Genomic DNA, 25,333 nt, shown 5'->3' with positions numbered 1-25,333 from the left:
AAAGCACGAAAACACTTTTTAAAACAGTGAATAACAACATTAGTAGTGATAGGTGGTGAATTTTGAAAATAAATCACGAAAAGCACTCTGTTTACCCCCCCACACTTAAACTAAACATTGTCCTCAATGTTTCAAAAGAAAACTTTAAACAAGAAAGCAATGAGAGACAACTAGCAAACAAGACAATCATAGCAAAGTAAAAATAATAAAGAGAAGAGTAAAAGAGAGCAAATCTGGTTGTAGAGCCCGGAGATTCCGTTGTCTTTCTATTTGAACACATGGGTTGCCTCCCAAGAAGCGCTTGCTTTAACGTCTTCCAGCCGGACGGTACCTCCCTTTAAGCTTCACTAGGGCCAATGGCATGGAGGGGTACATCCTCCACTACATGCTCCTCAAAAGACTCATAGTATGGCTTCAAATGGTATCCATTCACTTTGAATTCATGTCCCGTCTTAAAACTTTGAATTTGGACTGCACCATAGGGAAAAACATTAGTAACAACAAAAGGACCAATCCATTTAGAACGCAACTTACCCGGAAACAAACGAAGGCGAGAGTTGAAAAGTAACACTTTCTGCCCCACAGAAAACGTTTTACTACGAATCATCTTGTCATGGGCAGCCTTTGTTTTCTCCTTGTAAATATGAGCGTTCTCATAAGCTTCAGTCCGAATTTCCTCAAGCTCATTCAATTGCAATTTCCTATGAAGTCCAGCGGCATCAATGTTCATGTTGAAAGTCTTGACTGCCCAATGTGCACGATGCTCCAACTCAACTGGAAGATGGCATGGTTTCCCATAAATGAGCCGAAAAGGAGACATTCCAATTGGTGTTTTGTAGGCAGTACGATATGCCCACAATGCATCATTCAAACGCAAGCTCCAATCCTTTCGAGTTGGTCCAACTGTCTTTTCCAAGATCTGCTTGATTTCCCGGTTGGAAACTTCGGCTTGTCCACTTGTTTGGGGATGATAAGGTGTTGAAACCTTATGCGTGACATTATACTTCTTAAGTAGTGCCTCTATGGTCCGATTACAAAAGTGAGAGCCCCCATCACTTATAAGTACTCGTGGCATTCCAAATCTTGCAAATATGTTAGTTTTAATAAAATCTGCAACCACTTTGGAATCATTGGTACGGGTAGCTTTTGCTTCCACCCATTTTGAAACATAATCCACAGCAAGTAAGATATAATTAAAACCATGTGAAGAAGGAAAAGGGCCAATGAAATCAATACCCCAAACATCAAAAATCTCAACAGAAAAGATAGGGGTTTGTGGCATTTGATCTTTTGCACCTATATTGCCCGTTCTTTGACAACGATCACAAGTCATACAAAAAATTCTAGCATCCTTAAAGATAGTAGGCCAATAAAACCACATTCTAAAACCTTAAGTGCTGTGCGTTGTGTACCAAAGTGACCCCCACATGCATAAGTGTGACAGAAGGTTAAGATTGAATTAAACTCAGAATCATGCACACATCTACGAATAATTTGATCAGGGCAATATTTCCACAAATAAGGGTCATCCCACACATAAAACCGTGCAATTTTTTTAAGTTTATCGCGTTGGTGCCTAGTTATGGTGCTTGGAACTTGTTTAGACACAATATAATTCACAATATCAGCATACCATGGCTCACTTACCTCAATGGTCAGCACTTGTTCATCTGGGAATGCCTCTAGAATAGGTAGAATGTCTTCTTCATGTACCAAACGGCTCAAATGGTCAGCCACTACATTTTCACATCCTCTTTTGTCCCTAATTTCCACGACAAACTCCTGAAGAAGAAGCAAATAAGCCTTGGTTCGGCTTCTTTCTTTGTGAGTACTTCAAAGCTGCATGGTCAGAGTAAATTATAACTTTAGTACAAAGTAAATAAGAACGAAACTTATCTAAAGCAAACACAACAGCAAGAAGTTCTTTTTCAGTGGTAGAGTAATTCAATTGAGCATCATTCAAGGTTCGGGATGCGTAGTAGATGACGTGTGGCTTCTTGTCCTTCCGTTGTCCCAAAACAGCCCCTAAAGCATAATCTGATGCATCACACATAAGCTCGAACGGAAGGCTCCAATCTGGTGGAACAATGATAGGTGCTGAAGTTAACAATTCTTTGAGGTGATTGAACGCCTTCTCACATTCGTCATCGAACACAAACGGCACATCCTTTTGTAGAAGTCGGCACAAGGGTGTTGAAATCTTCGAGAAATCTTTGATAAAACGTCTATCGAATCCTGCATGTCCAAGGAAAGAACGAACCTCTCACCGAAGTGGGAGAGGGTAAGTGGCGTACAAGACCTATTTTTGATTTATCAACTTCAATTCCCTTTTCTGAAACTATATGTCCTAAAACTATGCCTTGTTTTACCATAAAGTGACATTTTTCCCAATTTAAAACAAGGTTGGTTTCAATACAACATTTTAATATCAACGTGAGATTAGTTAAACAGTCATCAAAAGAGTCACCAAAGACACTAAAATCATCCATGAAAAGCTCAATAATCTTCTCAACGAAATCGGAAAAGATACTTACCATGCATCTTTGAAAGGTGGCTGGTGCATTACATAAACCAAATGGCATTCGTCGATAAGCAAAAGTTCCAAACGGACAAGTAAAAGTAGTCTTTTCTTGGTCATCTGGGGCTATAACAATCTGATTATATCCCGAATAGCCATCAAGAAAGCAATAAAAAGAATGACCGGCTAACCTTTCAAGCATTTGATCAATGAACGGCAAAGGGAAGTGATCTTTCCTTGTGGTGGCATTGAGCTTCCTATAATCAATACAAACTCTCCAACCTGTTTGGATACGAGTGGGGACAAGTTCATTCTCTTCATTTTTTACCACAGTGACTCCTGATTTCTTTGGTACAACTTGAACCGGTGAAACCCAACGACTATCCGAAATTGGGTAAATGACCCCACAATCAAGAAGCTTAATGATCTCCTTTTTCACAACTTCCATCATTGGAGGGTTGAGTCGGCGTTGAGCCTCTCGAGTTGGTTTAGCCCCCTCCTCTAGAAGTATGCGATGCATGCATGTTGTAGGACTAAGTCCCTTGATGTCGGCTAAAGTCCATCCAATAGCTGTTTTGTACTCTTGCAACACCCGAACTAGTTTTTCCTCCTCCACTGCCGTGAGTGATGAAGAGATTATGACAGGCAAAGTCTCTTTATCTCCCAAGAAGACATACTTCAAATGATTCGGTAACGGTTTAAGCTCGAGAGTGGGTGCCTGAATCACCGAAGGTAACAACTTGTTAGTAGAAACGGGAATTGGGATTGGGATTGGAGACTTACCAACATATTGTGGCAGTGACTCAAGGGCAGCCACCATCTCGCCAATTTCTTCATGATTAGGTTCGGCCCCATTTTTGATGAGTTCAATTCCCTGAACAATGGTGGTTTCAAGGACATCCCTATCTAGGGATTCGAGATATTCCTGCGCCAAAGAATCAAATGCATCAATAGAGAAACATGAGTGATCATCAATAGGGTACCTTATAGCTTCAGAAATATTGAAATCAATGATATTGCCATCAAATTCCATTGTCAACGTCCCCTTGAACACATCGATCTTGGTTCGGGCTGTTTTCATGAAAGGTCGTCCAAGTAAGATTGGCAATGGTGTAGAATGGGCCGAATCCTCCATCTCAAGCACATAAAAATCTGCTGGAAATATCAAGTGGTTAACCTGCACCAAAACATCTTCCAAAACTCCTTTCGGATATGCATTAGAACGATCGGCTAATTGAATTATAACGCCATCATTTTTAAGCTCTCCTAAGTTCATAGATGCATAAATAGAGTATGGCATGACATTAATGGAAGCACCTAAATCTAACATGGCATGTTCAAACTTGGTGTTACCAATAACACAAGGGATTGTGAAACTACCTGGATCTTTGCATTTAGGTGGCAGTTTTCGTTGCGAAATCATGGAAACGTTCTCACTTACCCTTACCACTTCTTTGTTTGAAATCCTCCTCCTTGTTGAACAAAGCTCTTTCAAGAATTTAGCATATCTTGGAACTTGCTTTATTGCGTCAAGAAGTGGGATATTGACTTGTACCTTCCTGAAAGTCTCTAAGATGTCTTTTTCATTCTCTTCTTTCTTAGATTGCATAAACCTGCGAGGGAAAGGCACATTTGGTGGGATAGGGTTAGAATGAGTTGAATTTGGAACAACCTTACCTGAGTTTGGTTGTGTAGGAGCTTTGGGGGACTGCAGCAAGGGTTGTTCCTCCCTTGCCGTGGCTTTGTCCACCTCCTTCTCTTTAAGCAGCAGCTTTTCGTTCTCTTTTGGGCTTTGTTTGGACATTTTGGGATTGGTTCCAATCTCTTTACCACTCCTCAAGATGATAGCTTTAGCCGTTTCAAAACCTCCTTTTGGATTGACAATGGTTGAGCTAGGTAGTTTGCCTTCTTCTCTAAACTGTCCCATGAACTCCGCCATCTGCCCAATTTGCTTCTTCACTTCGCTCATCTCTTTGGCTTGATTTTGTAAACCCTGAGTCAAAGAAGTTAGTACTTTAAGCATTTGATCATTATCCAATGGCGAACCTGAATTTGATTGGGCAGTTTGTGGTTGAGGCTGTGGTGGTGCGAACGGCCTTTGATAGAGCCCTGGAGGTGGCTGTCTATATCCGCCTTGTTGTTGTTGAGGCTCCCTCCACTTCAAATTTGGATGATCTCTCCAGCCCGGATTGTAGGTGTTTGAAAACGGGTCATACCTAGGTTGATTTTGGCCTTGATAACCTACGGCATTGGCACTTTCCCATCCCCCATTCTCTATTAATTGAGGACATTGATCAGTGGGGTGTCCATGCATAGAGCACACGCTACAAGTGGCTGTACTTTGCACTTTGGATCCTTCAACAACTTGCGAAATAAGAGTAGAAAGATTAGCCATTTGAGATTGAAGTTCCGAAATAGCACTTACCTCATTAACCGGACTTGGCCGTGTATGATCTCTCCCTCCAACTCCTTCGTATTGTTGTGCATTCAAAGCTCGGTTTGCTATTAAGATCTTCGCAGCAACTGGTGTTTTGTCAACCAAAGCACCTCCCGCTGAAGCATCAAGCATTTGTCTCTCCAGTGGAAGTAGTCCTTCATAGAAATATTGAATTAAAAGCTCTTCCTTCATTTGATGTTGTGGGCAGGATGCAACTAACGTCTTAAAACGCTCATAGTACCCTGGAAAGGATTCTCCCGGGCCTTGTTGAATTCCACTAATTTTCTTCCTCAAAAGAATGACTCTTGAAGTTGGGAAGAATTTCTCTAAGAATGCTTTCTTCATACTTTCCCAAGAAGTGACGGTTCCAGGTGCTAGTTCATAGAGCCAATCTTTAGCCTTGTCCATAAGAGAGAATGGGAAGGCTTTCATCTTCAAAATATTCCCATCCACGTTAATGGGTGTCATACTTGAACATACTACTTCAAATTCCTTCAAATGCTTGTTTGGATCTTCCATGGACAGCCCATGGTATTTGGGAATGTGATGTAGCAAACTCGACTTCAATTCAAACTCATCGGTCTTACCTGCAGCTGCCCTAGGGTATTGAATGCAAAGAGGGACTGCAGTGTCCAATCCAGAGGCTGAAAGTTCCTTGATTGTTCGATTGTCTACAGCCATGTCTTGTTCCTCTTCCAAGTCCATTTCAGCTTCAGATTCAGGTTCGGAACTAGAACTAGAGGGATTGAGTTCTGGCTGCTTCCTCTTCCTTCTCAAAGTTCGTTCGAAATCGTCGTCAGAGTCCAATATGTGCGCACGAACAGGGTGTGAACTTCGAGTCATAAACTAGTACCTAAAACAAAGAAAACAAAACAAAACAAAATCAGAAACACAAGAAAAACGAAAACAAACGGAAGATTAGCAATTTTGCTAATCCCCGGCAACGGCGCCAAAATTTGGCGTGAGAAATAACGAACGCACAAATTAAACCCTATAAATTATGCAATCGTAGTATGAGTAAGTAGGGATCATTCTATTCCGGGGATTAGGAGGGATGCTAATCAATACAAATTAGACTTATTAAACTGGAAACTAAGTTAAGGGAACAATGATTGGGGGGAATTTGGAAGATTTAGAATAAAGTAAAACTGACAGTAGCAAACAACTAAGTTGTGAATGAAATATGGATTAAGGGATATCTAGAGGATTCTTCTCCACACATGGAACATATGCACACAAATCGATCTCCAGTTACTCTTTCTATAAAGTATGAATGACAAAGCCCCAAATTAATTGTGACTGGACTAATTAACTCTCAGATTTTCCTAAGTTCATTGAATTGGACTCAGCGACGCAATCAAATTATCCTTATCAAGTTCCCTATATAAACAGCATGATAGAGATACATATTAAAGATCATTAAGTTCTATGAAAATCATAAGCCTTGACAAGTTCCCAATGGATGCAGCAGGTTCCGGCGCCAAGTTCTTCTTCTCCCTTTCTCCTTTCTTGCTACGGCACCAAAAGAACTCCCTTCTCCTGCGGCAACCCCTCCTTTATATATGTGGTAGATCTAGGGTAAAAGGGCCCAGCAGAAACCCACGAAATTAGGGTTTTATTTGGCAGATTTCTTTAGGCATTATAGGGCCCAATAGAAACCCACGAAATTAGGGTTTTTAGGTTTCCTAATATGAAATTAATCCCCCCCTTTTCCAGCTGGAATTTAGGTCGAATAGGATTAGGATAAGGTAAAATAAAATAAAATCAGTTAGGGTTTTTACTTCCCAGAAGCTGATTCTTGAATTAATTTCCCCTTCTTTTTAGCACATTCCTAGCCTATTCGAACTTCAAAAACGTCCATCCATCTTGGGCCATGCATATGCTATCCATTCAAAGTCCAAAACTGCTCTAAAATGCTCCAAAATGCCATTTCTTGCCAATCTTGCCATCTGGACCTACAATAGCACGAAAATAAGCTAAATCACTCTAATAAATGGGAATTAACTAAGTAAATGCAAAGAAATAAGATAGCAAAGTCGCATAAATATGCTCCTATCATTTTGAGGGAATGTGATTACGGATTTTGAGGTGGGGCCCACTTATTTTTTCATTCCTGATTGCAAGTAAACGCAGGAGAAGTCAGGAATGGAAATCATTCCATTTCCTCTCATTCCCATTACTGATACGTAAACATGCCCTTAGGAAGTAAGTGTCCTCATCCAATCAGTTCTCAACAACTGTCACCACACTTTGAAAGAATTTACTTTTGCCATGTCTGCTCCATCCTCCGCGAGCCCATCACTGCAACTCAAAACCCCTTTTCTTCTCTCTCATCAGCTCTCTCTCTCTTTCCCTCAAATCAAATCCTCTCCCTTCTCTCTCAGCTCTGCTCTCTCTCCCATCTCGCTGGCTCTCTTTCTCTCTCTTCGCATCAGAAATTCTAGAGGTTGGCCTCGGATTTGATGTCAGCCACATGAAATTTGGACATTGGCAAGGTTGTCGCCTCCACTGTTGCCGGTGTGAAGAGAGAGAAAGAGAGGGAGAGATGAAGTGAGAGAGAAGGTGAGGAGAGATGCCGATGAAGATGAAGGAAGGACTCGGGGAGGATGGAGGGTGGTTGTGTCCACGTTGCCGCCGAGGCCAGCTGCCATGGCGGGAGCAAGTCGGTTTAGAGCGTCGACACCGAAGCTAGCGGTTGTGGTGAGGGAGCAAATCAGGAGAGAAATGACTTTTTATTTATTTATTAATTTTTTTGTCTAAAGGAGAGAAAGGACTTAACCAATTTTTTTTTAAAACGTGGTTGCCAGCTGTCAAGAAATTACTGATTGGGGATACTTAATTAGAATGCTTAGAGCATCCACAATGATGCTCTCTGTTTCTTAGCTAAAATTTAGCTAAAAATATAAGAAAACTATTTTAGGAGCTCTCTAAAAAATTTCAACTCCAACCATACTCCATAATTTGGAGAGTCATAAATGCTATAACTCTTTTTTGATTGGTCCATCTTTATTAAAAAAATAAAATAAAAAATAGTTAGCATTAAATAAAGGTTTGAATACTCATTAAATAAAGCAGTATTAAATTATAGGGAGTCACTAGGAGTCATTTCTCTCTCCTCAGATTTAGGAGCTCCTAGAGGACTCCCTATTAGAGCATCCACAATGGGTTCCCTAAACCACATCCTTAGAAAAATTTTAGGGAGGAATCGTAAAAATGCAACTCCAACTACGCTCCCTATCCAATTCCTCTGGACATACTGAACTGCGTTTCATGCTTATGCCGCCACTCCTCGTTCTTCACAGCACTTTTCTTGCTTGCGTGGTTCCAACAACTCTAACTCTCAGCATTGAGGTTTTCCTCCCACTCGTGGTATGCTTCCATCACCGCCTTCCAATTTTGCCCTAAATTTTTCTTCTCCTCCACAATTTGGTTCGCAAGGGTTTCATGGCCCCAATTTTTCTCGAAATTCGAGCCCTAGGGTGGTAATTCCATTCTAGGAGGTTCTTCTTCATTCAATTTTGCTGGTTTTTCTTCTGACCATGTTCTTGTGTGTCAATTCTGCAACAAGAAAGGTCATGTGGCTAACACTTGTCGCAAATTGGGCCGTCTACTCAATGCTTCCTGCAGTTGTCCATCTTGTGGACCATTTACTGGATACTATGCTAATCCACAATCTATTGCTTCCACTTCTTCTTGGATTGTTGACTCTGGCGCTCGCTCATGTGACTGCACGCCAATCAACACATGCAGAATTTTTCTCCATACACTAGCTCTGACTCTTTGCAAGTTGGTAATGGTAATTTCTTACCAATTTCTCACGTTGGTTTTACCCGCATACATACTTCTTCTACTGTTTTTACTTTAAAGGATGTGTTACATGTTCCCTCTATATTCGCGGCAACTCTTGTCCCTAACGCTCTATCCTGATTCCTTCACAATTAAGGACTTAGCTACGAAGATGATGCTCTTCCAAGGTCTCAATGAGGATGGTGTCTATCGACTTCCAGTTGGTATTGCAGCTTCGTTTTCCTCAAGTCTTTCAACTGCTTTTCTGGTTAATAAATGTGATATCCTCACTTGGCACAGGAGGTTAGGTCATCCTCACTTTTCTCTTTTTTGCAAGATTGTTAATGGCAATCATCTACCTATTAGTGGTGACTTGTCTAAGTCCTTAATATGTTATGATTGTATGGTTGGGTTAGTTCATAAGCTTCCTTTTGTTAGTTCTACACATAGGTCCACCAAGCCTTTGGAGCTTGTGCATTCGGATGTCTGGGGTCCTAGTCCCACTGTTTCAGCTCTTGGTTATAAGTGCTATGTTTTGTTTATGGATGATTACACTAAATATGGCTAGTTGTATCCTTAGAAATATAAATAAGATGTGCTTGCTACTTTTAAAGTGTTTAAGGCCAAGTTAGAAAACTTGTTGAACTCTAGGAACAAGATCTTGAGGAGTGATTCGGGTGGTGAATACTTAAGTACTGGTTTCCAAGATTTTTTAAACACCAAGGGTATTGTGCATTAGCTGAGTTGTCCACACACCCTTGAACATAATGGTAGTGCTGAATGAAAGTAGATGCATATTGTTGAGCTTGCTAAGACACTCTTTGCTTCTTTCGTTCCACATCGCTTTTGGGTGGATGATTTTCAAACTGCCTTGTATCTCATCAATCGGTTACCCTTTACTTCTTCTGCACAGTCTCCTTGGGAATTGTTGTCTAAACACACTCCAAATTATAATACTTTGAAGGTGTTTGGTTGTCTCTATTTTCCTTGGTTACACCCATATAGTTCCTCAAATTTAGATCCTAAAAGCATGCCTTGTGCCTTTCTTGGATGTAGCTTAAATCATTCCAGTTATAGATGTCTGGATATTTCTACTGGCAAGCTTTTTATTTCCACGCATGTTCTTTTTAATGAAACATCTTTTCCTTTTGCAACCCAAGGTCCACTGGTTCATCTTCTCTTGTCTCTGCTTCTTCAATTCCTATTTCTCTTACCTTTTCTCTCCCGATTTCCGCTACTTCTCCTTCCTCTTCACAATCTCCTAGTTCCATTTCCTCTTCTTCTGAATCTGTTCTTTCCTTACCTTATCAGGAACCAATCATTCCTTCTCTCCCTTCTCAGGATTATGTAGTTCCTTTTTCTTCTAATCGTCATCCTATGGTTACTCGATTAAAAAATGGAATTTTTAAGCCCAGGGCTCTCTCTGCTCCTAAGCACCCTATTCCTACTTCTGTTCAATCTACTACTTTAATTCCTCCTACTCCTGATCAGTTCATAATTGTATATCATTTTGTACCCTTCTACCTAATGATTTAGTTATGTTTTTGAGCTAAACTTGTGTTTTTAACCTCTTTTGTGTTTGTCATTCAGTTCATTGAGCTCTAGGTAACACTTGAGACATTTGGAGTAAAATGGTGAAAACAATGTGTAAAAACTGAAGACTGAGTTACAAATTCATTTCGGACTTATCTTTTTCATTCGAACTTGGATTGGCCCATATAACATGTGGTTAGAAAGATGAAAGTCTGAACTTCAAGATGGACAGCTTAATGTCATCAGTTGATTAAGGCTAACCCAATCCGTGAGCCCATCAAAATACACGTCATGCTAACTTACAGATGAGCTCATTGCTTGCTTGGTCATGCTAAGCTAAGGATAAGGTGTGGTTTCTAGTAGGAATTGTTAGTGAAGTGCAGCAGCCAAGAAACTGATATTCAATTGCAAGTGCTGATGGTGGAGGCTTAAATCAATTCAGATTCCTCTTCTCACTCTCCCTATAAATACCACATCCATCCCATTCCAAATGGTGCAACATCCTGGGATTCACAACCCCTCTCTTCCAATTCCTAACAGACCATCCATCCTCCACACTTCCATCATTTCCTAAACACATTCAGAATCCATCCTCCACACTCCCACAACCCCAAACACTCCAGTAATCAACCCAACACTCTAAACAGCCCCAAATCACCAAAACAGCTCCAACAAGCCGTTCTTCCATTTTCCTACGAATTTCCTCTTTCTCTACCATCACCACTCACCCAAACTCATCCCAAATCACCTCTTTAGCTGACATACATCCTTCTAGACGTGGGAAAGCTCTTGGAGCAGCATTAGACGCGGAGAAGCACTTGGAGAAGCCTTGGACACCACAAGAACTTCAGAAATTTTATTGCATTCATTATTCTCATTTTTGTTTAAGTTTCATTTCCATTATGAGCAGCTAAATTCATCACTAAGGCTTCGATGTAACCTAACATGAATATTCTGGGTTTATAAATTTCAAGTTTCAAGTTTGATTCATGATTCATGCTCTTATTCATTATGCCTATTTGCCTATATGCTAATCGGAATGCTTAGCTACCATTCAGATTTGTGTATCTTGGTTTGAATTAAGAGTAGACACCATGCTTTAATTCGAATTGAACTATGAATAGGAAGAGTATGTATGGACACTTGACAACAGAGATTAGATACATACTTGGTTGTTTAAAATGTTCTTCTATGCTTAATGGATTTCTTATGCTTAATTTAGGTTAGACAACAGATGATCATCTTAGGGAATTAGGAATACAAGGTTAGGACCAGACACCATGGCTTAATCATACTTTAGCTAGAATCAATCTTTGAATTTGAATTAGACTTGTCACTTGAATGCTTGTAACCCAGAATTGAATTGTTATGGTGAATCAAATGCCCTAGTCTCCAAATCTGTTTTCCAGCCCTTAAAACCACTCTTTGTTACACTTGCTCACTTTGCTTTCATTTGCACATTTCATCTTGCTTCATTTGTTCAACAATCACAATCACTCTTGCTTTAAATTCTGTTTTAGACTTAACTTCTTACTTTCTTGAATTCGGTAATCTAAGTACATAACTAATTTTAACTTCTTAGTCCTCGTGGGTACAACCTCATACTTGTCTTGATATATTACTAATTGGCCTGTACAATTGCGAGTTAACATTTTAACAACAACTCCTCAGACTTATAAGCAAGTAGGAACCCACAAAGTTTGGATTATTGCCATGGCCTCTGGAATTACTGCTCTTCAAAAGACTCAGACATGGACCTTGGTACCTCCCAATCCCTCTTATAATTTACTGGGTTATAAGGGGGTTTTTTGGACCAAATTTAAATCTGATGGTTATGTAGATAAGTTCAAAGCTCGATTGGTTGCTAAAGGGTATAATCAACAAAAAGGTATTGATTTTTATAAAATTTTTAGCCCCGTTGCAAAACCTATTACTATTCGCCTTTTGTTATCCTTAGCTGTGCAATATGATTAGTTCCTTAATCAACTTGATGTCAGTAATGCTTTTCTGCATGGGTTCTTGAAGGAGAATGTGTATTTCAGCCAACCACCAGGTTTTCACGATCCCTCCAAGCCTGATTTTGTTTGCAAGTTGAATAGGAGTTTGTATGGTCTTAAGCAGGTGCCCCTAGCTTGGTATGAGGAGCTCTTTAAAGCACTTATTTCTCTGCGTTCCAGATCATCACAAGCTGATTCCTCCTTGTTTATCAAGAGTGACTCTTCTTTAATTCTAGTTTTGGTTTATGTCGATGACATTATTGTGATTGGGAACAATAATGCAGCTTGTCAAGCTCTTATTCAGCAACTCAGTGAGAAATTTCCTGTCAAAGACTTAGGCCATTTGCATTATTTTCTTGGGTTAGAGGTTAAACGAACTGCTTGTGGTATATTCTTGTCTCAAACTAAATATGCTTGTGATCTTGTCCAATGAACTGATTTTCTTGGTGCCAAACCATGGGCCACTCCCTTGGGGTCCTACAAATTAGACAATTTTGGAATATTGCTTTACTTTCTATAGATCTACCGTTGGTGTTCTTCAATATTTGACATCGACACCACCTAATTTGTCATTTGCTGTTCATTTGGTATTCAACATCTTCACCAACCTCTCACTAATCATTTAGGTGCTGTCAAAAGAATCCTTAGATATCTTAAAGGTTCTCTTGATATTGGAATCTGTTTTCGCAAAGACCCCCTTGTTATGTAGGCCTATTCTGATGCAAATTGGGCAGGATGCCCCTTAGATCGTCGCTCTACTAGTGGTTGGTGTGTTTTTATCGGTTCAAATTTAATTTCTTGGTCTGCCAAGAAGCAACCAACAATTTCTCGTAATTCTACTGAATCTGAGTATAGAGGTATTGCCATGACTGCTGTTGAACTTGTTTACATTGTTAAGTTGTTTAAAGATATTGGTTTTCAGCTTCCTTCTGCTCCGTTACTTTGGTGTGATAATCAATTTGACCTTCATTCAGCTTCTAATCCTATTTTTAGTGCTCGCCCTAAACATGTTGAGGTTGATTCTCATTTCATTAGGGAGTTGGTTGAGCATGGTATTCTTCATTTAAAGTTTGTTGACACTACTAATCAGCTCACAGATATCTTTACCAAATCTCTTCCTTCTACCCAACATGCTTATCTTCGTTCCAAGCTTATAGTGTGCAATCCCCACTTCAGCTTGCGGGGGGCTAAGGAGAGTAGTTAGCTGATTAGATTAGTTTGTCATTAGTTACTCTTGTAAGTAATTAGTTAAAGCTGTTGTAACAGCTTGTATATGTGGCTTTATCTATTGTATAGAGTAGATAGGTGTTGAATTGTACTATTGCATAGATCATGTCGAGATGAGTCCGTAGACACGTAGTGAGCTCAAATCGGAGTTGGAACGAAGAAGTTACGATCAAAACAAACATAGTGACAAAAGCGTAATTATTTCAACCCCGTGACTAGGGTTGAGCAGTCCAACTAGGGGACTATTCCTCTACAACACACACGCCAACAACACATCGCACGTGTGGTTAAAACAAGTTATGACAGGACCCAACCCAAACTCCACTTTGGAATCTAAGCCGAACCCTTTGCATGTCCGACACCTGGCAGGTGCCGGGCACACTTGACCAATTGCCCTTCTAACAAAAACCAAAGTTAACTTCAAGTTTGACTTCTGCTGAAAATTCGATAGAGTCTCCCCTGTAAATACTCGTTTCCCAAAATTTTACACCTGTAAGAAAAGCAATTTATAACCTCAACCGTTCAGCATGCATCAAGTTTGAATTTGAGCAATCCAACAACAGAACTTTATGGCCTTAGGACTTACAAAAAACCTAGGGCAATTTCAAAGCAATACTAATTTAGTAATTTTACAAAATAAAATAGTTGCAAGGAAACATCCTACATAGAGAAAGAGAAGGAATGATGAGTGATGGCCGCCTTGTGGTGGTACTCTGGTACACGACTACTGCCTGGGGGCACAAAACATTTAAAATTGTGAGTAGACAAAAATAAAGTTTGGAAAATAAAGTATTAACATACTAACCCCACTGTTAAAACATTTATAAAATTCATTATATTCATGTTTTATATTCGTACAAGAATAAAGACAAGCATATTTATATACATATAACTAATCACTCATTCAATTGAGTCATCAAAACCTTTTGAAAGCGTTGTAAAGAAATAATCTCTTTTTCACCTAGGTGTATCTATCATATATGCGTCAATTCCATGATCTTTATATTCATTTCCCACTTTATATCATCAATTCATTGTGTCACATAATGCGACACATCCTCACAGGCCTTGGAAACACAAAGTCACCCGAGCCGTATTCCTCGCAAGACTCAGGGGACACTTGGTCAACCTGAGCCGCATCCTCGCTCCTCGTGGTCCGGATATCCCTAAGACTCGCGGGACAACTGTCAAATGCGCACTGACTCAATAGAAGGCAACTAGGATGTCCTTGGACATCATTATAACCAAAGGCAACAATTTACCCGAAGGCAATATTTTCGGTACCTATGGTGGTTTAAAAATCTTTCCTAAAAAAATTATAATTATATTTCTCATTTTGTCCTTAAATCCCATTAATATTTCATTTTCTACTTTCCAATCACATTTAAAACCAAAATGTAATAAAAATCATTGAATTCAACTAAATGCTTGGAAAGTAAAAACTATACATACTTCATTCATGAATAATCATTCAGAATCATTCTCAAATTAAATTCAAATATGCATAAAACGCTATTTAGAAAGCTGGAAATCATAAATTATCCATTTCCTTAAGCACAGCAATCAATAACCATAGTTCAAGAATTTCTAAAAACTATTTAGAAAAAACATGTCTACTCACCGAGCGTCCGAGCTAGCCTGACCCTTTGAGGGTCCTTCCTGCGGGTTTAACGAAGCCCGAGTACTTATTTAAGCAATTAAAACTTTTAATTAATAAAATAGTTCAACCATAGATATTTAATCATAACCTTGACCCCTGGCCTTAAAAAAGTGCTTGTATATAACTTACGAAGGTTCCTAGGCCCATTTTCAACATTTCTGACAGGTGGAATGGTCTGAAAAGACCCGAGATTAAATAAGCGATTAAATTTTCATATTGGTCAATTCGGTACCTCGTGGGGTCCACAACCTGCGATTACCAATTCGAGAGTTCCTATAGGTTCAACACACTTTACTAAACATGTCTTCCAAGTTTGGTTTGAATCGAATGGTCAAATTGCTCACGATCTCCCAATCGGACAATTATTGTTTAACTTGAACTTTAAAATATCAAATTGGAGTATCCGAGCCTACGATTATCGATCTGCGAATTCCTATACAATCCTAGAAGTGCCTATATCAACATATTCGAAAATGAAGTCGATCAAATGGTCTGAACATATCAAACCCGGATAACACCTAATATGCAATATCTGATCGATGATCAAACGAAACATTCTAGGACAGAAACCCAACCTTGACAACCCGCTGAACGCGCCGCCACCATTGGCAGGTGTATTGAGTAATTTTCCGGCGATCGAAAAACTCCAAAGCGTCGGCTAATAATTATACCTACGGATTAAGCACATCAAGAGGAGTAACTTTACACCTTGGCTCGACGATCAATTCCACCTTTAAAACCCTCGAATGAAGGTTTCTGTATCTTGAAAACCTAGAAATTCTAGAATGTTTTATTTTGGAATTTGACAATTTCTACTCGAAATTGGGTTGATTCTTTGAGGGAAATTACTAAGGAAAGGTAGGGGAGTGTTTTGGAAGTGATTGGGTGGCGGGTGGTGCCCAGAGTTGGCCGGAAATGGCGTCGGTGGCCAGTGAAAATTCTGACGAAAATTTGGCAGATTTTTGACTCTGTTTTGGCTCGAATTTTGGGTTTAATTCCTTGGATTTGGGTTCTGAAAATTTGTACGGATGTGAAGAGGAGATAAAGATGAAGAGTTTGCAAGTTGTGGCGTCGAAATTGGTGTCTGGACGGAGGAGAAATCGGAGTTTGAAAACTGCTGTTCATCCAATTCGCGATTGAAAGAAGAAATCTGGGTTTAAGAATTCTGAAGTTCGAAAAATTTACGATTATGCCACTTGACTTCTTTTGATTGTAACTTCTTCGTTACAACTCCGATTTGAGCGCACTACATGTCTACGGACTCATCTTGACGTGCTCTATGCAATGGTATAAGTGAAATCCCCAAATCTATTCCCAAACAAAAACTCAACTTTTAAACCATTAAAAAAAAATCCTTTGGTAAAATTGTCTTTTATTTGAATAAATTAATAATTAATTATTAGTTTAGTATCGGGTTATTACAAGAGTCTTACACGAGTAGACTGCCTCTCCAAGGGCCTACGACACCTCGCCAAGGGTGCCCGATATCCTCCCACACACCAACAACACATCACACGTGTGGGTAACATTCGTATTCAAGTATCAATATCCAAGGGAAGGTATATGTAATGATGCAATCCATAATTCCAGTTCCAAATATACATTTCCAAATAACGTAAATATATATATATAATAAAATAACACCCATAATTCCTTTATGAAAACTATAAAAATCATAATCAAGAAAAACACCAAAACTAGAATAAACCTATTCAATTTCAGTAATATCCAAAATATTATATTCATATACTTAGGAAAAATAATAATCTCCGAAAATCCCATAAGACAAAGATAATAAATTCCAAAACGATAGCCCATCTATATATATATATATATATACGAATTCCGAAAATCTCAAGGATATTAATAATCAAAACCAATAACCATATAAACTAGTAAACCTCCTAAGGAGAACAACCAAAAAAACAACACTTGGAAACAATATGGAGTGGGCTCTACAAGGGTGCCCCTCAAATGAAGCTTCCTATATATATATAGGAAGCTTCATTCAGAGAGCTTCCATTGAGGATCCTCAAATAAGCTTATTTGAGGGACACCTTGTAGGGCCCACTCCGGATTGTATTTCACTAATCCAAACCGTCTATTTTGTAGATACACATTCAAAGATCATATCTACAAAAAAATCACTTCAATCCGATATCTTTTGACCATGCAATTGAGTTATTGAAATTTTAGTATTTTCTTGAAGCACCGTGTTCATTGATTTTGTAGGACACAATTGGATGTCGAAACGATTTCCGATTTGTCTAATTTTTTGTAAGGATGATCTATGAATGAAGACCTAAAAAATAGATGGTTTTGATCATTGGAAAAAAAATTGTAGGGTACCCTAGGGTATCTCAAATAAAATTATTTGAGGGATCCTCAATAGAAGGGGACTGTATATATATACACCCTTCTATTGAGGATCCTCAAATAATTTTATTTGAGGGAAGCCCTTTAGGGTACCCTACAATTTTATTTATTTATTTATTTTTTCCAATGATTCAAACTATCTATTTTTTAGGTCTTCATTCATAGATCATCCTTACAAAAAATTAGACAAATCGGAAACCGTTTCGACATCCAATTGTGTCCTACAAAACCAATTAACACAGTGCTTCAAGAAAGTACTAAAATTTCAATAAGTCAGTTGAATTGTCAAATGATATCAGATTCAAGTGATTTTTTGTAGAGATGATATTTGAATGAGTATCTACAAAATAGATTGTTTGGATTACTGAAATACAATCCGGAGTGGGCCCTACAAGGGGTGTCCCTCAAATAAGCTTGAGGGATCCCTCAATGGAAGCTCTCTGTATATATATGCATGTATAGTTAACAAGTATTAAAAATAAAAAGAAAAAAAAGTCTCCATATAGTTAACAAGTACTAAAAGAAAAAATCAAGTCTTTATACCTAACATATTTGTATTTAACTTTCTCAAATTGAAACATTAGAACTTATAAATTTGATTATATGAAGGTAAACTACATTTTTGCAGTATTTTCATGTAAGATTGTTAAAAATTGACTTTTTTTAATACTCAAAATAAAGTCAATTAACTTTGATTTGTTCTATTAATTATGTTCACTAGTAAAAAAAAACCCTTGCACAACCAAATTTTGCGTGATGAAACACAAGAATTCGTCGCTCAAAGTCTTACGCGACCAAATTTTGCGCGACCAAACACACATCGTCGCACAAAGTCACTTTGCGCGACGACACACATCGTCGCTCAAAGGGACTTTGCACGACAAAACACTAGATTCGTTGCACAAAGTCTTGCGCGAGAAGTGTGTTTCGTGGCGCAAAGTCTTTACAAAAATAAATAAAATAAAAAAATTATTTGTAAAGTCTTTGCATGACTTTGCGCGACGAAACACTAGATTCGTTGCACAAAGTCTTGCGCGACGAAGTGTGTTTCGTCGTGCAAAGTCTTTACAAAAATAAATGAAATAAAAAAATTATTTTTTAAAATCTTTGCATGACTTTCCGCTATGAAACACTAAACTTCGTTGCACAAAGTCTTGCGCGACGAAGTGTATTTCGTCACGGAAAGTCTTTACAAAAATAAATAAAAGGCTTAATTGCTACAATGCACCTTGAAACATTAGTCAATTCTCACTTTACCCCCTGGAAGTTAAAATGACCCACTTTGCCCCCTTGACCAAGGTTTGATGTTCCACAGTGCCCCCCACCGTCAATTTCATCCAAAAATCTGTTAAGTTTAATGACATGTAAGGGTGCTTTAGTAATTTTGTGCACCTAAGTTTTTATTCACAAATTTGAGTGGGTAATGTGGCAAAGTGGAGCCCACCTCCATCATGGATAAAAAAAATTCATTACTTTAAAAAATTAAAACACAAACATAAAATTTAAAACTTTAAAAAAATTGATCTCTCTCTCTCTCTGTTCGTTGTTTTGTATTTTGGGATTGGAGGCATGAAACTTGAAAGCTGATTAATGGATAGAAAAAACATAGGGAGGGTGGTTGTTTTGATTTTTGCCGAGGGGTGGGATTTTTTTATTTTTGGGTTGTTTTGATATTTGTTGAGGTTCGCCCAAGGAGAATGGGTCACTGGAGGGGGCCCATGGGTTTTGAGTTCGGGAGGTGATGGCTTTCCAAATTCTACACGGGAGATGGGTGGGTTGCGGGTTGGGGGAGCTTTGGGTTTCGTGCGTGGGGGTTACAAGGATAGAGAAGGAAGGGTGTCCCAATCTTCCCCACCCAGAACATTGATGTTCCCCTCTCCCTTAACTCCTCTTCTCTACCCCTCTCTGCAAATCCAAAACAACAAAAAAACAACTGGCATGCTTGGAACAAAATATGATATATTTTCACTTGGGGTGTTGCTCCTGCAACTAATAACAGTCAGGCCACCAATGGGTTTGGCTCACCGTGTTGAGGAGGCCATTGAGAATGCGACTGGGGAGAAGGGATGGGTTGGGTTTTTTTTTTCAAAAATCTATTTTATTTTCAATTTTATGTTTATATTTTATTTTTTTAAGTAATTAAAAAACCTAGGTGCACAAAATTACTAAAATACCCCTGCCACGTCATCAAACTTTACGGAGTTTTGGATGAGGTTAACGATAAGGGCAATGTGGAACATCAAACCTTGATCAAGGGGGCAAAGTGGGTCACTTTAACTTTCAAGGGATAAAGTGAGAATTGACTAGTGTTTTAAGGGGGTATTGTAGCACTTAAGCCTGAATAAAATAAAAAAATTATTTTTTAAAATCTTTGCATGACTTTGTGCTACGAAACACTAAACTTCATTGCACAAAGTCTTGCCCGACAAAGTGTGTTTCGTCGCGCAAAGTCTTTACAAAAATAAATAAAATAATAAATTTATTTTTTTAAATCTTTGCATGACGTACTCTAAATATTTCATCGCCTAAACCAATTTATTGTTGTTTTTTATTTTGTATGCATAACACTTAAGAAATTAAACGGTATATATATTTATTAAGTAGCTTTAAATTTGTTATTTTAGTTCGGATCGGATTTTTGTTAATATATTATTGTAGATCGGATTGGGTTTTTGTTCAAAAATATATATTTTAAATTGACGATCGAATTAGTTCATTGTATTCATATAGGGTCAAGGAGTGTAGCTGTAAAAAATCATCAAAATTGGAGTGTAAATAGCCGTTAAATCGTGATTTTTCGTTTATAATCGTCGAAACGTTTTGTCATATTACTTGATCTCTAAATGTTTATTTTTTCCGATTTTTGGCATATATGATCTTGAAGTATAAACAAAAAATTTTGACGGTTGGATCATTGAAACTAGTTTCTTAGAATGCGTATGCTATCAGAACAATATCTTCACTAACAATTAAGAGTTTATTTATACATTCGTTAAATATAACATAAGATTTTGTGGTATCCACCAATGTAAATATTTTAAATTGAAGATCAAATTCAATCATTGTAAGTTTTGTGCTAGCAACATGGAAACTCAGGTTCTTAACTTGGTCTACTATTCTTTAATGTAAAGGGGCAGAGAACTGTCTAGGGGCAGAGAACTGTCTAGGCAGAGAATTGGTCTACTGTTCTATAATCTCTTGCTAAAACTTATTTTTTAAATCTTGGTTTTGTAGTACAAGAAGGCGGAGCTAACTCATACGCGAACAAATTGATGAAATTCGGATCGAATGGGCAGCATTTACGACCAATCATATGTAGCTCATCTATTTCTAATTATAGTTTAATGCTATGGATATGGTATTTTGTATGGATATAGTAGGAATCAAGATTGGCAAACTATGTAATTACTATTAAATCTTCAAGTTTTATGAAATAAACAATTTTTGAGTATATATATGTATGGTGTGGGTAATAGCAAATTTGGACCTGAATTTATTATTCACAAAGAATTATGATTGTTTTTTTAGTTAAAATTGTTGTTGAGAGCCATTGAAAAGAAAAAAAAAAAAGAAGCTAAAATGTCAAATCACCATGTCCAGTTTTACAATTGATAAACGGCGATTTTTTAAACAATACGGTTGTCTTTAGAATTAATAGAAGACGATTTTTTAACAAACTGTCGTTTTTAGAGTTAATAGAAGACGGTTCTTCAGAAAAATTGTTGTCTTTACAGCTAATAGACGACAGTTCTTTTAGAAAAACCTTTGTCTTTACAGTCAATAGACGACGGTTCTTTTAAAAAACGTTGTTTTTACATGTAATAGACGATGGTTAATTACCATCGTAGTTTGACATTCAAAAAGATGACAGTTGATTTAACGACGGTTTGAAAAAGAAAAAGACGACAGTGTTTTCCCGTCGTCTATATCAATTTTTGTAGTCGTGCTTATTTTGATGCACAAATCTATAACCTCATTCATGGAAGAAAACAAATCCCCCATAAAATGAAAATTACCCGTCTGAAGCTTTGATGTATGGATACATCAAAGTATTGAAGAAAAACCGTTGTACAAAGGGGCAGTTTATATTTGATACCTATTGGAGACACAAATGTGAATGCAAGTTTTTGAAACCTAAGAAGTGTATATGTAAATTATTATTATTGATTTCTTGAAATAATGAAAGTTGTTAATAAAGAGGAATGAAGAAACGTTTTATATAGAATACTTTTGTATAGTATATCTAGTTTAAGGAGATTCATTATTATACTCAATTTAGGAGACCAAATTATAAAAATACCATATATGAAATGGACTTTAGAAACACACCCAAAGCTCATTTACAACATAATGAAGAGGATTTTAACTTCTTATAAATTACAAAACTGCCATCAATTTCTTAAAACAAGTTTAACCCCAAAACCTCATAAAAAAACTCAATAGAGTATTAAAGTAATATAATAATCAAAACTTAAATTTAATAGCCTCAGTTGTCATTTTTTGGGTTTGTTTATAGAAATTCAATAGTGTAGAATTTATCTACATTATTAATATTAAGAATGAGCAGTCTCGCTTCTAGAAGAGTCTGAATGATGCAGGTAATACTTTCAAAATGTTTAGCAAAGCGTGTTTGTACTTTGTAATTAATGAATTAATTAATTTGACTAATTTACATGGACGAGTCACGACGACGTTTCTAATTGGCCATTTTGATGCATTATCATTCATAAAAAAAGTACTCGGTACGCGTCCATTTATTTTTTGTGAAAAGCTACCTAGAATGCTTGATTCGGGACAGCACCGGCCAGGGACGGATTGAAGATTAAAAAACAAGCAACGACTTCTAAGATAAGTACGCACTCAAAGGAGCAACTCCATTGGTTGCTTTATGAGACTAGTTATTTAACTACTTTATATATATACCTACGACGAATATATGAATCGGCAGTCTCTATTGGAGTGCCAACTGTCTAATGTTTAGATATTTTCTCAAGATCATCTCTTTAAAGAATTACTTGAATTCAAAATTATTTGACCACTCAATTAGTTGATTGTTATTTTAGTCTTTGCTTGAAATACCGTGTTCGTCTATTTTGTTGCTTGCAATTAGATGCTTTATTGATTTTTCAATTTGTCTTATTTATTGTAAGGATGATCTATGAATGAAGACTTGAAAAATAGACGGTTTGGATTGTAGAAAAAGAAAAATTTGTCGCCTACCCTAACTAAAGTGTGTCCCTCAAATCAAATTATTTGAGGGATCCTCAATGAAATGGGACTGCATATATATATATATATATATATATATATACCTATGGCGACTATATGAATCAGCTTATTGGAGTTCCCATGATGTGTTGTGCCCGTCTCCGTTGTATGTTCTTGGCTTATTAATTGACTTATTCTTTTAGGAATATTTTCAAAAACATTTCGTTTGCACAACGTGGATTAAAGCAGTTGGTTATGGTAGTTTGGCCACCCCCTTTACCCAAATTCTAATTCCCCATTTTATTAATTAGATTAATTTAAAAAAATTTAGACTAGTGCTTATATAAAAACGAATGAACTAAAACCATCTTTCTTTCATTTATTTTTTCCTTATTTTGAGAGTCTCTGGAATCTTTCTTCTTCATTTTTTTCTTCTCCTATGATGTTCCAAGGAATATTTATGATTATGGCTCTCAGTTGCACTTAGAAGTCTCTCTTTGATTTCTTGTATGCCGTACACCACAAGACTAGGGGTGTGCCTTTTCTTTTTATTTGATAGGTCTATTTTACTTTCTCTTTCGATCATCACTAATCAAATATCTCATAAGTTGATAATTAATCTTGAAAATACCTGCAGGATGACTCAAAATGCCTAGAGGACGGTGAATAGGCCAATTTAAGATTCTAATCAAATAAATAAAAATAAACTTCGGTAGCAGGATTGATATGGCTTATCAATCCTGTAACGTGCTGGGCATAAAATAAAAGAACACGTAGAGAATTATTTTACGTGGTAAAACCCCACCTCTGGGGAAAATCCACGGGACTCCTCAGTCCAACACAAATCCACTATAGAATGATGATTACAAGAAGTACTCACACACTTATCCTAGACACATTCTAGATAATGTTTACCAACTTCTTCGTAACTCAACTTCAGTCACGGGATGATCTTCGACACTCCTTATGTTGAACGCAATACTGGCCACGATTGCTTCAAGCTCACCGGAGGAAAACCGCCACCACGGTCTTGGTGCCCTCAACCGTATGAGTCACCGACATGCATATGAATGCAATATGAATGATGAATGAATTCGATAAATCACCAAGTCACAGAAACCCTTGATGATTTACCAAGTGAAATAAGTGCAGCAGCTTTTCCAAAAAACAGATTCAATATGCTCTCAAAATTAATGCGTTGAAAAGCTACTAATGAAAGGAAACAAACATCCATTTATTCAAAGCAAGTTTCTGTCACAAGAGAGAAACTTGCGAGACTACACTTCCAAAGCAAGTATGACTCTAAGACCAAATCAGCTAAGCCTCCTTAAACCTGATGCAATATGAATTCCTTAAAGAGACGCCACACAAGAGCCAACCAATTATCCAATAAATTCTGATTCAATGAAAATACAAAGTCTGATTCATTATGGACTCTTAATGAATTTAACAAACGTCCACGTTTAATAGGGAACCAACTGACTCTTAAAGTAAGATAATTGGAAGATACGCATAGTGCACAACACTTAGGAATCTGCTCATATTTTAACTTCAAACACAAAGACTCTAAAAAGAACTTCAACTATAAGTCCTATCATGAATGCATGATTATGTCATGATTTACCTGAAGTCAAGTTTTTCATATCGGTCAAGTCATGCCTCGGATGTATGGGGTTGAAAGAGTAGTGCCAAAACGTCCAGTCGCAATTCCTCACAACTAATTTTCAACCTATACTAAAGTCTAGGAAATGACAATACGATTTTCGTACTAACAAATCTATTAGATATGTTTTTGTCACCCAAACTCCTCTTAACTGAATGCACCATATGATTAATGTCGATCATGTAACTAGGGTTATGATTAATTAATTATGACAAGTTGAATCAACCTAGCTAGAAGCAAGAATACAAACGTGCCAGCGGCCACGCATTGAAGATTATAAAACATCGATAATATCTTTTGGCAGGTAAGCTACTTTTGAAATTTTTAGCAAAGCGTGTTTCTTTTCTACTATGTAATTAATCGCTTCAGTGTGTTTCTACTAAGGATTTAAAATATCGATAATATCTACGAAATATCGAGGATATTATGATTTTTCCGGGTCTAGGATATTTTAGAACATATTCATACACATATCGTATTAGTACCGATAATATCGAAAAATATCAACGTCGATAATTTCTCTCACACTTCAGCAATATTTGGCCAAAATATCGTTATAATATCACTATAATATGGATATTATCAATATGAAGAAGACAATTAAAAATTTGAAGAGTTATTTACACTGACACCTCCTGAGGTTTCTTGTGTTTTCAAAAAACCCTCAGGTCTCAAAAAACCATCGATATTTTAAACCTTAATTTTTACTTTGTAAATAATTAATTTATTAATTTGACTAATTTGCATGAATGGCATTATCATTCATAAAAAAAGTACTCTGTACGCGTCCAATTATTTTGTATAAAATATTAGCTATTGAATATGGTTTTGTCACCACAACTCTGTACGCAACATAATTAAGGTCGATCATGTTAGGATTGATTATGACAAGTTTCTTACCCAGAATACATGACATGGGTTTGAGATT

At 37.3% G+C, this 25,333-nt stretch overlaps 1 protein-coding gene and 1 long non-coding RNA gene across 2 annotated transcripts; one reads left to right on the top strand and one right to left on the bottom strand.

Moving 5' to 3' along the window:
- Positions 1-337: 337 nt before the first annotated feature.
- On the bottom strand, positions 338-5,861 carry LOC148916811 (uncharacterized). The gene is made up of 2 exons (XM_089052809.1): positions 2,717-5,861; positions 338-405 (listed from the first exon to the last, which is right to left on the bottom strand). Exons 1-2 carry the CDS (start codon positions 5,796-5,798, stop codon positions 338-340), a joined length of 3,150 nt encoding a protein of 1,049 aa, XP_088908935.1. The 5' UTR covers positions 5,799-5,861.
- Positions 5,862-20,600: 14,739 nt separating this feature from the next.
- LOC148916810 (uncharacterized) lies at positions 20,601-20,987 on the top strand. Its single transcript, XR_016127332.1, has 2 exons — positions 20,601-20,630; positions 20,769-20,987. It is a non-coding gene; the product is annotated as an uncharacterized LOC148916810 (long non-coding RNA).
- The last annotated feature ends 4,346 nt before the right edge of the window (positions 20,988-25,333 follow it).

Source organism: Prunus mume, linkage group LG5, assembly GCF_029339155.1.
Source record: "Prunus mume cultivar Tortuosa linkage group LG5, ASM2933915v1, whole genome shotgun sequence".
Lineage (NCBI taxonomy): Eukaryota > Viridiplantae > Streptophyta > Magnoliopsida > Rosales > Rosaceae > Prunus > Prunus mume.
The sequence above is the reverse complement of the archived record's forward strand: the minus strand, read 5'-3'. Positions and strand labels throughout refer to the sequence as shown.

Coding starts and splice junctions, on each gene's coding strand:
- LOC148916811 (XM_089052809.1), bottom strand. CDS start 5,798: ATGACTCGAAGTTCACACCCTGTTCGTGCGCACATATTGGACTCTGAC. Junction 406..2,716: donor GCCGTTCATTGATCAAATGC/TTGAAAGGTTAG, acceptor TGAAGCCATACT/ATGAGTCTTTTGAGGAGCAT.